Below are 12,947 nucleotides of genomic sequence, written 5' to 3' on the forward strand. Positions count from 1 at the left end.
TTTATCAACTGAGCCATCTCCCCACCCCTGACCCTGCGCTATTTTCTGATCTTCTGGACTTTCTCTCTAATTTCCTGGGGCCAGAGGTGTGCGGATGCCTGGACACTAGTCTACTTTTCTACTCAGAGGAAACTAACAGGCTACATTAAAAGATTAAGTGAGAAAAAAAGACTGTACCCCAAGGAAATTGTCTCATTAGTAAAAAACAATTTAATAGTTTTAATTATATCTATTCTTGTTCCCCCAAGAATCAAAACACACAACAAGAATAAACACAAATAACCACACCCAACAAGGTTAAGCCTACTTACTGTAAAATAAACAAATATAAAAACCACAAGACAAAACCTTTCTTCTCAGGACTAATGTAATTAAGAACATAGTGTTATTTCAGGGAACTAAAAACTGAAGGAAAAACCAGGGGGAGGAAGCAGATGAGTCAGGGGTGTGGTCTCTCAAGCTCCAGGTCCAGGTCTGAGTCCTAGCACCCTCTCCCAAAACCTGAAGAAACACTTGTCTCACACTTTGTTGTTGTCTCATTTCGTGTTGACACAGGGTCTCATTATGCAGCCAGGCTGGTCTCCAGCTCACAACGGTTTGCCTGACTCTGCTGAGATTAAAGACTTGTGCTCCCACACCTAGTTAAGAAAATCCTCCTGGGACACTGGAGGCTTCCATGAAGTTCAGCTGTACCAAAACAATTAACTTCAGTGGAAAAAAAAGATTTCTATGGCTTGGAAACTATACCTTCATATCCTCATACTCACCAGAGTCATACCTCAGTGTCTCCCCTGTCCCCACACCACAGAGTCATACCTCAGTGTCTCCCCACACACCACCAAGTCACACCTCAATGCCCCCCACACAGCATGGAGACATACCTCAATGTCCCTCTGGAAATCAAACAGGTCTATCCGTTGCCAGTTACTGCCATCCAGAGCAAGGACATTCCAGGCCTGTTTTGAATAAAGAGAGAAAGAACAGAGGACAAAATGAAAACAGAAACTGTAGTGTCTAAATTCACAATTCAACCACCCAATAACTGAGCTCAACCAAAAATGTCCTCAGTCTCCGAGGGACCCGCATCAGGGCAGCGAAGCCCCAGGGAGGCAGCGGCAGGATTTTTCTCTTATCGTGTTTCCTCATTATCAATGTACTCATTAAGCTATGCTCCATAATCGATCAATATTCTGTCCAATTTGACTCAGTGACAATTGCATTTTACTGTTTGTCTTGCTGGGATCAAATCCAGGGCCCTGTACCTGCTAGGCAGACACTGTTCAGCAGAGCAGGGGCAGCCCTGATTGACTGTTTTAGGAAAGGGCTTATGTGCTGGGCCCACCGACCTCCAACTCTTTATCTCCTGTTTCTGCTTCAATCCTCCTAGGGGCCAGGCCAGGCCTCAGTGTTAATTTTAAAGCTGTTATATGTCTCTTCAATTTTCAACATTCAGGATTGGGTGTGAGACCATATCAGTAGGAGCTTGTTTGTTGTGTAACATTTGACATTTTAAACCTTTTAAAAGCTTCCTCTAATTATGTAATAAAGTCATATATTGTTCAGAACAATATATACTCTTCTGCATGTATTTCACTATGTAGCCTAGGGTGACTCAAACCCAAGATACTCAAGTATCAGAATTATAGGTATCAGCCATCACATACACTGAGATATGAGTATTATTTATTACAACAAATTTAAAAAAGCAATTTAATGGAGGTCACACTTCTAGCCATTCCTCTGACAGACAATTTTGAGCTGCGTAGCACTGGGTGACCAGGAACTCTTAGAGACCCCTCATCCTCTGCCTCCCGAGTGATGGGATTAAGGGTTTGCGCCACCACCATTTCCCACTTTTCTTCAAGATTTCCAAAACCAAATTTTGGATATTCTAAGAAACCCAAGGATAATTGTCATACGATCAGCAAAAAGCATGTCAGGGTATGAGGGCAAGCGAGCAGCTACTCCAAAACCAGGTATGCTTTCACTACGGTTCTCATGTGGGCAACGCTACTTTTCTCTTTGTGGCTTCAGATTTTTCCAGTGTTTTTTTTTTTTTTTTTTTTTTTAATTGATAGCCATGGGAAGTTAACAAATAAAACTCTTAAAACCACATGTTTAAGAGATTCTTGGGCTAAATATATCTCTGATTGTGTGCTAGTCCTTGCCAGGTTCTTCACTGAGCAGGAAACATGCAGAACTCAGCCTAAAATTAGGAATGACAGGTTCCTCCCTAGAGTCTGCATTAAAAAACAAAACAAAGCAAAACCCTCCAAGGCCTGGCAGTGTGGCTCAGTGGTGTCAGGCCTGGCAGTGTGGCTCAGTGTGAGGCCTGGCCTACCTTCTACCCAGCACTAGACTCAATCCCAGCACCACAAGAGCAAATGCCTCCTTCCCAGTACAGTCCGCAAGTATTGGAACAGGATACTGAGAGGCACTAACAGTCCAGGGTTAATGAGATTTGGTAGCTCCCTGCCTTCCTTAAGTGAAAACCACAATCAAAGATTACTGTGAACACCCCTGGATGACAACTTTAGTTTATAAGGAGCAAGACAGGAAAATGTGCTCATTTGTAAGGACGTGTGCAGGTAAGGACTAGCTATACAGTTACAGGACAAAAACAGAATAAAGAAATCACAACACAGCTTATCGTTTCCAGCATGGTGGATATGCAAGCAAGTAGAGACTTTAGCATGGAAAAGTTATTTTAAAATTACCAGAAAGGGGAAATTTCTACATTAAGGTTTCTGGGTTCTGGAATACATTGGTGGTAGGAGTTACATGGGTGGTCTGAAGAGACACTTGGGTCCACCCAGAACAGAAACTACTTCATGGGAACCTCCCACGGGCTGGCTACTCTGGAGCCTTTCTCCCCTCCTGTCATTTCTGAAGAAAGGACTATATGGAGACAACATGAGAATTAGGTACACAAGAGCCTTTAATACAGCCACATGCATGCCTATGTGCTGTTATGAAATGAGCAGCGTTAAGGTTTCCAATGTAAAGTACCCCTTCTGTTTGTATCATGCAGACGTTAGCAACAGTACATAAAACAGAATTCAATCATAGAGTGACAGGGCATGGACGGGGTACCCTGAGTGAAATAATCTCTGCAAAATAGACAAGCAACACCTAAAAGGCGATCAGTCCCAGTCCAGGAGGAGGTCCCCTGTCACCATGTCAACCATCTTACCCTGGAGACCTGAGCACAGCGACACAGGGTAACAACATCCAGGAAAGAAAATATCCTAAGAAGAAAAGAGAGGGACAAGCTTTTTATCATTTGTTCTCACTCTTTAGATAGTCTGTCTCTTATACAGTCTCTCTCATGCCCACCTCATCATGTGGTCCAAAGTCCTCCTGCTCCAGTCTCTGGAGAGGTAGGCTTACAGGTGAGTAACCACTGTATCTAGGTTTTGTTCTTTAAATAAAAAGTTTTAGTGTATAAAATGACAGGTTTCCTTATCTTTTCATTATGTATCCTCTAGGACATTCTTTCTTCCTCCCCCATTTTGCTGGTCGGTCCCCTTTGTACCCACATACAGTTGCTTAACAAGTTGGATTTAGCCTATAATGATGTACACAGAACATTATATACATACACAAACACCTCCAACACCCAAAGGCAGTTCTTTCAAACAAATACAAATATACCCTGAACAATTTGCAAAAATAATTCTTTCACCTTGAAAGACAGAGCAGTTGAGGGCCAGCCCCCAAACTATGTTAAGTATGTATAGTTCAATGGTGTTAAGAATTATGTAACCATTACCACCAGCCTCAAATTGTATCTTGTCAAACTGAAACTTTGTATTTAACAGTAACTTGCCATTCTCTTTTCAGCCCTCGAAACCCCATTCTTCAATCTCTCTGGGTATTATTTCATTTGTAAGGCTGAATACTAGTTCATTATATAAAATACTATATGCTGTACATTCATTGATGCTACTTTTCTCAACTGGTTACTATAAATTCTGTGTCTATGCACATAAACACCTGTTTGAGTCTGATTTCAATTATTTCAGCTATATATCCAAAAGTAGACTCGTTTGTAGTTCTGTTATGCATCAGTTGTACCATTTTAAACACCTATTTATCAGTGAAAAATTGTTCCAGTTGCTCTATCTTTGCTACCTTTTCTTTCTTTTCCTTTCCTTCCTTCTCCTTCTTCCTCTTCCTCCCACCCCCGATCTGTTTTTCCAGACATGTAATACCTGTAATACCACAGGCTGTCTTGGAACTTGCTCTGTAGACCAGGCTGGCCTTGAACTCAGAGATCCACCTGCCTCTGCCTCCCAAATGCTGGGATTATAGGCATGTTCTACCATGCCTGGCTTCTTGTTTTTAGCAGCTGGATTAATGTCTGTGAAATAAGAATTGGTATCTCGGGGGTTGGAGAGATGGCTCACCAATTAAGAGCACTGACTGCTCTTCCAGAGGTCCTGAGTTCAACTCCCAGAAACCACATGGTAGCTTATAAAATAAATAATAAATAAATCTTTTAAAAAAATGTTTACTCTCTGTGGTTATTTTACAATGAGGTCGTTTGTAGGCTTTCTCGTTGGACTGTGAAGTCTTTTGTACCCTTTATTACTTGCCCACTTCACTTTCTTCCCCACTCGGGGCTAGTTGTTGTTAAAGATCTATTTATTTATTATATGTAAGTACACTGTAGCTGACTTCAGACACTCCAGAAGAGGGCATCAGATCTTGTTACGGATGGTTGTGAGCCACCATATGGCTGCTGGGATTTGAACTCGGGACCTTTGGAAGAGTAGTCGGTGCCCTTACCCGCTGAGCCATCTCACCAGCCCCACACACTCAGAGCTAGTTACACACACATTTCCTTCCACACTCGGGGTTACACACTCAGGCTGCCTTGTCACTGTTGTACCATCTTTGTACCATGATGCGGACCAAGTGACATGCTTTTCTTTCATCTCCTGAGTCTGAGGTGTCATATTCAAGAAATCATTGTTAGGGACAACTTTATTCCAAATGTTTATAATTTTAGCTATTATTTGGGGTTGTATGTGTATGTGCTGTTGGGATCAATCACAGGACCCACCAGTTACCACTAACACCATGTATATTCTCCAGTTCAACTCCATCCTTTTGCATGTTAATGGCTTTCCAGTATCACCCGAGTTCCCTACTAATGGCTAAGCTACCTGTGAGCAATCACTTGACGACAGCGAGTGTATGTGCTGGAGACGATCATTCCTGACTACCTCTCTCACTGGACTTACGATTTTCAGTTCTGACGCCAGCATTGCTTAGTTGTTCTTTCCTCTGTAGGACAAGATCTCACTACATAGCTGGGGCTGGCTGTCCATGAACGCCACCCTCCACCTCAGCTTCAGAAAGCTCAATTACATGCACACACCAGCTGCAGAAGGCGGTTTGGATGATCCAAACAATTGCACGATATCAAGAGGAAAAAAGGGGCAAGGGCAGCAGTGAACTTACCCTTCCCTTATGCAAAGGCCAGAGCCCGCTTTCCTTTCTGAGGCAAAGGTCTAAGGATGACCTTAAACTCACCCTGGTCTAGAGTGAGAGTCCTGGGACAACCATGGCCACTTAACACCACTCTGTCTCAACCTCCCTTCCCCCTAAAAAAGACAGGAAACCACAGGAGGGGTGGGCTGGAGAGATGGCTCGGCAGCTAAGAGCAGTATTCTTACAGGCCTCCCGGTTTGATTCCCAGCACACACACAGTGCTGGCCAAGTAACTGGGATCAATACCTGAACTACCAGGCTCATCTTAGATTTCTGATAGATTTTTATTTCTCCTACATGAGACTGATTAAAGTTGATACTGAGTTGAAAGGGTTAAGGGAGGAGCAAAAGGACACGTAAAACGCAACTGCTCTGTATCCTGTCAGCCGATCACATGAACAAAGCCCAGACTACAACTATGATGAGATAATGAATGAAATGGGTGTCAGTAGGACCTGGGCCATAGCTTGGTAAACTGATAGTTCAGCATGCACATGGACCTGAATTCCATCCTGAGAAACACGCACAGCCTATTTCCCACTGGCCTCTGAAGAACAGGAGGAAGAACAACAAAGAAACTAGAAGCAGCAGTAGCAGCAGGCTGGCTCAGACTGGAGGCAATTCTCCTGCCTCTATCTCCCGAGGGCTAGGATTACAGATGCACACCAGCCTCTCTCTTGTGAGTTTGTTGTTTACCTGTAAAAGGATCTCAATATGTAGCCCAGGCTGGCCTCCAACTCATACAGATCCAACTATCTCTGCCATCCAAGTACAGGGATAAAAATGTGTGCCTCTGCCCGCTGTTTGCCCGAATCTTGCTTCTGATTTATCTTGTTTTCTGTGTATGATTGTGCGTGTGCACAATGCGCATGTGCACACACAGGTATACACACATATATACATACATACATACATATATATGTACAATCTGTGTGTCTGGTCCCTATAGGTATCAGAAAAAGGCATGATATCCTTTGGACTTGAAGTTATGGGAGCCATAACTTCATTGTGTAGATGCTGGGAATCTAACCCGGATGCACTGTAAGAATACCAGTGCTCTTAGCTGCTGAGCCACCTCTCCAGCCCACCTCTCTGGTTTCCTGTCTGTTTTAGGAGGAGGAGAGGTTGAGATGGTCTGAGTGGCTATCCCAGGATATCCCACTGTAGCCCAGGCTGGGTTGGGATCCCACGGGTGGGCCAGCACTCTCAGCCCTTTTGTGTGTCTCTTGTCACAGATCTGGAGAGGCCACACCAGACACCTGAGCTGTTATCTAGGTAATTTCAGCACCATTATTTTAACCAAAATGCTACTCAGTGGTATGCAAGCCCTTTTCAATCTACACTGTCTAGAGCACGTGAGTACCTTAGTGTATGCTATGTTAGACTTCCACCACTGCGCAAAATATGTGATGACCACAATTTCAGGTTTCATAACACAGTTACTTGGCTATGCTGTTGCTTAGATTGTTGGTGAGGTGGGATGGCAACATGAGGGGTCATGTGATAGCCAGGGAGCAAAGAGAGAGAGGCACAGAGGACCAGGTTCCCAATATTCCTCCTCAGGGGCTCATAACTGACTAGGCCCTAACTCCTCAGGGTTATTCGATCTCCTAAGAGAACCAAAGACTAAGGACCAAGTTGTCTTGGGCCTTTGGAAGACATTCAGGATCCAAACGATAACAGCATTAGCTACTTTATCATCTATATTACTATTAGAACTCTCTGGAAAGTTCCACTGCTCTAAGTAGGCTGCGCTGGAGAGATGGCTCAGGGGTTGAGCACTTGTTCTTATGGAGGACTTGGATTCAATTCCCAGCACCCATAAGGTGGCTCACAACCATCTGTAGCTACAGTTTCAGGGGATCCAATGAGGACACTAGACATGCATGTGGTGCACATGAATATATAAAGGCAAAATACACATAAAATAAATGATAAACTAAAAGAAAAAAAAGCAAAATGTTGCAGGATATTTGATCACATTGTGAAGCCTGACATTGTGTTATTTACAGAAAAACCCGTTTCTAGGTGTGGTGAGGCTCAGCCCTTAGCACACACCTTTAATCCCTCTGGCTGGAATACAGACACGCCCTTAGTGCACACCTTTAATAGTAAACACTGAAGGTAAGTGAAGTTAGTTTGTAGAAGGAAGCACCCAAGCATAAAAGTGATGTCTAACTGGCAGGCAAAGTGACAAGTCCCAGGAAGGGTTGACAGAACAGGATATGCCCAACTCTCATGAGAAGAGAAAGGAAAGGGAAGCTACTTGAGGGGCAGTACAGGGGGAGGGGCAAGCAGTTCTAATGGAACAGTTATAGAGACAAGTTGCAGAGAAAACCAGCTAGACACAGGTAAAACCAGAATGAACCAAAGGATGAGCAGGGGCTAGAAGATTAGAACCGATTGCTAGAGTTAGTTTGAGGTCAAACAGAACAATTCAGGAGAAACTGAGAAAAGCCAGACTGAATTGGTCAGCTTGGAGAGGAGTTTGAGGCAGAACACCTGAGTTGAATCAGCCAGTCAAGAGCTCTGTGAGAACTAGAAAGGGTGAGCTTATTCAGCAGCAAGTCTCAGAGGCTGAAACATTCTAGGCCTACAGAAGACTGTATGGAGGCTAGAAGCTCCTGGGACTGGGCCTAAATTAACATATGGAGGCAGTAATCTTTAGAGACAACAATTTCTACAGGAAAGTAAAAGTCACCTCTACACACACACACACACACACACACACACACACACAAGCTACACATGGCAGCTCACAACCATGTGTAACTCCGGTCCCAGGGGATCCAATGCCTTCTTTTGGCCTGTGGTTACTGTACACATCTGATACATAGATATACATGCAGAAAAAACACCCAAGCACATAAAGTAAAATAATGTCCTGTAGGAATCCTGTCATTTCTCTTTGACCATACTGGGCGCATGTTCCATGGTAGAGGAATGCCAGCCTGTTGCCTTCCTGTACAGGAAGTGAAAGCTGTTGCACTTCCAGGTTCACTGTGATGATGATTACAAAGGCTATGGAATGGGAAAAAGAAGAGCCCCCCTCAGGCTGGCCACATGCTCCGCGGTCAGGAGGCTCCTGGGAGTTTCTCTTTCTTTCTCTTTTGAAAAAAAAACAAAAAACAAAAAACAAAAGTAAGCCAAGCATGGGCCTGGCAGCACACACCGTTGTCCCAGTGCTCAGGAGGCAGAGGCAGGTGCATCTCAAGCTTGAGGGCAGCCGGGGCTACACAGTGAGTTCCAGGACAGACAGGGCTGCAGGGTAGGACGGTGTCTCAAAAAAAACAAAAACAAAAACAAAAAACCCAAAAAATGTAAGATAATGTTTTACTGGGATAAAGCCATGGTTATTAGAATGCTTATTTTCCAATAAAAATGGTAATTCCATTATGTGTTTAGCTAAAACATAGAATGTTACCTTTGACCCACAACTAAATCAAGAATATTTTCAGTCATGACATCTCACAAATGTCTATTACTCCAGTTTCAAGGGATTCCATGCCCTCTTCTAGCTTCCGAAGGTACCAAACATGCACATGGTATACACATGTATGCAAACAGATATCCAGATTCATAAAATTAAAATTCAGGAGGAAGAGGTATATTGACTCAAAAGAGTTTTTGCTCTTGCTTTTTCCTGTTGAGACAGGGGTTCTACAAAGTTCTGGCTGTCCTGGAACTTTGTAGACCAGGCTGGCCTCAACTTGCAGCAGTCCTCCCTCCTCTGCTTCCCAAGCCCTGGAACTAAAGGCGTGCGCCACCGTGCCAAGACAACTCTAGGACTCTGAGTTCATCTTGATGTACAGCTTGCATTCCAGGCCAGCCAAGACTACAAAACCCACCAAACACCAATAAACAAACAAACAAACAAGACCATTGACCTCATGAGAAATACAAAGTTTTGCAAAACCAGTGTAGAAACGTACTGTCACTGAAACAGTCATTAAGAGTTTAGACCTGGGCTGGTGAGATGGCTCAGTGAGTAAGAGCACCCGACTACTCTTCTGAATGTCCAGAGTTCAAATCCCAGCAACCACATGGTGGCTCACAACCATCCATAACGAGGTCTGATGCCCTCTTCTGGAGTGTCTGAAGACAGCTACAGAGTACTTACATGTAACAAATAAATAAAACCTTTAAAAGAGTTTAGACCTGAAGCCTGGTATGCTGGTTCCTTAAAGCACTCATGAGGCTGAGTCCAGATGATTGCTGAAGGTTCAAGGTCAGTCAGAGTTACACTGGAAGGACTCTCAAAACCACCAGTAGAACAGTATATTGGAACTTACAGGTAGTTCATGAGGCGACTAGATAGCACTTTTATCAGAGAATAAGGTAGAAAAAGAATAGAACCTTTTTTTGTTTGTTTGTTTGTTTTTGTTTTTTTCCAGACAGGGTTTCTCTGTGTGGCCCTGGCTGTCCTGTAACTCACTCTGTCGACCAGGCTGGCCTTGCACTCACAGAGATTCGCCTGCCTTTGCTTCCCATGTGCTGAGATTAAAGCTCTGCGCCACCACTGCCCAGTCAGTGACTAATCTTTGACTAGGTTACAAGGTATTGAGAAGGTGCTCATCATGTATCAACACCTTATGCTTGGACGTCCTAGTCTCCAGAACTCGTGAGAAATAAACTGTACTCATTATGTGCTTTATCTAGGTCAAATATTTTGTTGTAGCAGTGCTTATGTCCGAAACCTATCAAAAGGCTGGCTGACAGGAACCTCACTTGAGGGAACCCTAACTGAAGGAGGCTCATGGCTCCTCTACGTGCACTACCTTCTGTGATGTGCACTGACTCTCCAGAGTCCACTTCATTCTAGCTGACTAGTGTGGGTCAGTTAAAGTGACTGGTTCAGACTGGACTAACTGGGCGACAATCTGAGAGAAGATGTTACTAGGGATTAATATTAACTATCTCTGTACCCAAACAAAAAGACAGTAGTCTGGTATTTGCCAGTGGCCATTAAGTACCCATAAGGAAAAGCAGCTTTAAAGCCAATAACTGGCTGGTTACCAGAGAACCCACAACTTGACTTAAAATCTTGCAGGTCCTTAAACCAATCAACGTGATGGCCTGGTTTATTTTTCTATTTCAGTTTACCTAAAATAATCTCCATATTGTTTGGTTGGGGTTGAAAGTGTTAATTACTGGCAGTTGAAAACAGCTTCAAGGGCTGGAGATGGCTCAGCAATTAAGGGCACTGGCTGCTCTTCCAGAGGTCCTGAGTTCAATTCCCAGAAACCACATGGTGGCTCACAACCATCCAAAATGGGATCCGATGCCCTCTTCTGGTGTGTCTGAAGAGAGCAATGGTGTACTCATATACATAAAATAAATACATCTTTTTTAAAAAAGTATCTTTTATTTGAACAAACGGAATGGCTTAGCACTTGCTGCAAGACTCCAAGGACCTAATTCTGATCTCAGAACCCATGCAAAAGTCGAAAGGGAATGAAGAACCAAGTTCTGCACCACTCACACAAACATTATGGCGTGGCCCTCTCACCGCCACCCCCATCATGCACAGGAAATGAAAGATGTAAAAAGACTTCTAAAATCTGTATTTCTGTGTGGAAGATTTAAGATCCAAACCTGGTCAGCCATGTTGTGAGCTCATCTTCCTGCACAGAGGGAGGAAGGAAGGAAAGGAAGAGAGCTGGCAAGCATGATAAGGAGATACAGAACCAAGCAAAACACCCCTCGTGGGAGGCTGAAATCTCTCCTGCTCGTTGCTGAGAATCAAAGGCAAGGCTCTGAACATGCTGGGCAGGCCAGGGAGCCCCAGCCCCGGCCCATTCTTTACATCACAGAGATAGTTACGTCACTGAGATAGTTTATAGCGGTGCTTTGTTTGCTGGTTTGTGGTTACTGAAACAGAACCTATATCCCCCCCCCCCCCCGGTTCCTCTGGCACTCACTATATAGATCAGGCTAGCTTCAAACTCACAGACCTACCTGCCTATGCTTCCTAAGTGCGGAGATTCAAGGGAAATGCCACCATTCCACCATTCCCTAGGATGGAATTTTTTTTTTTTTTGGTTTTTCGAGACGGGGTTTCTCCGTGTAGACTTGGCTGTCCTGGAACTCACTTTGCAGACCAGGCTGGCCCCGAACTCAGAAATCCGCCTGCCTCTGCCTCCCAAGTGCTGGGATTAAAGGCGTGCGCCACCACGCCCGGCTTATGATGGAATTTTTAATGAGTTTGTATGCTTGTGTATTTATTTAATGTATGTGAGTGCACTGTAGCTGTTTCAGACACACCAGAAGAGAGCATCAGATCCCATTATAGATGGTTGTGAGCTACCATGTGGTTGCTGGGATTTGAACTCAGGACTTCTGAAAGAGCAGTCAATGCTCTTAACCACTGAGCCGTCTCTCCAGCCCCCATTTATTTGTTTTTATTATTGCTCTTTATGTAACTTTAATCATGGGGAGTGGTTTTGTTTATTTCAACAGGTGGATTTTTTGTTTGTTTGTTTTATTTTGCTATTATTGAGATAGGATCTTATTGCAGGCTATCCCCCTGTACCTGATCCGTGTACCTCCTTCTCCCAAGTGCTGGGATTACAGGCCAGACTTGTTTTGTTTTATTGATAACAAGATCTGACCCTCAGCACAGACTGGTACAGAATCACCGGGGTCTCCTAAGTGCTAAGTTATAGATGAAGCCACCATACTTAGCTTGTAAGTCTTGATAGCATCAATTGTTTCATGGATTTTCCTACATTGTTATATCACCTATGAAAACATATGTCATTTGTCATTTTTACTGTGATCTTTTTCATTATTATTTTAAGGAGAACGTACGAATCCTATTGAATGGAGACGATCCCTGCCTTGTTTCTAGCTTTAAAGGCAATGCTTTTTGATGTAATCACCCAACAGCTAGGGTGTCAACATCGACCTGCATGTGCTCTATTCATCTAGAGCACTGTTAACAGAACATATCATGAACCTGTAGCTAGAGAAGTAAATACATTTTTCACTATGTCATTTTTTGTGGCTCTATTAAAGTTTTTAGACTCAACTACCAGATGTCAGATTCTAGGTTTTTTTCTCACCCGGCTAAATAATTTTTCTTGAAAGATTTCTAATTTCATTAGAGCAATATCCTAGGCATGAATCATTTAGATGAATAAGGTAGACAGGGTATGGCAGTGCACGCCTGTAATCCCAGCACTTGGGAAGGAAAGTCAAGCAGATCTGAGTTCAAGGATAGCCAGGGCTACATAGTGAGCACAATGACACCCTGTCTCAAAAAAATAAAATAAAATACAAAAGAAGAGAAAAGAAAAAGAAAAGGAAAGAAGTTTTCCTCAGTAATTTCAAACAAACAAAAAAAAAAGTCACAGTACAGACCAAAGCTGTGCTGACCCGAGCAGCGCAGACCTAACAGTGTAACCCAGCAGTGCAGACCCCAACAGTGTAACCCAGCAGTGCAGACC

The 12,947-nt window shown here is 43.5% G+C and overlaps 1 protein-coding gene across 1 annotated transcript in view; it reads right to left on the minus strand.

The window, feature by feature from the left end:
- Positions 1-12,947, minus strand: part of Fbxl20 (F-box and leucine rich repeat protein 20) — a 69,915-nt gene that overhangs the window by 29,598 nt on the left and 27,370 nt on the right. The window contains 2 exon segments of the mRNA XM_021212264.2: positions 882-956; positions 3,194-3,248. Coding sequence (XP_021067923.2) covers positions 882-956; positions 3,194-3,248 — 130 coding nt within the window.

Source organism: Mus pahari, chromosome 14, assembly GCF_900095145.1.
Source record: "Mus pahari chromosome 14, PAHARI_EIJ_v1.1, whole genome shotgun sequence".
Lineage (NCBI taxonomy): Eukaryota > Metazoa > Chordata > Mammalia > Rodentia > Muridae > Mus > Mus pahari.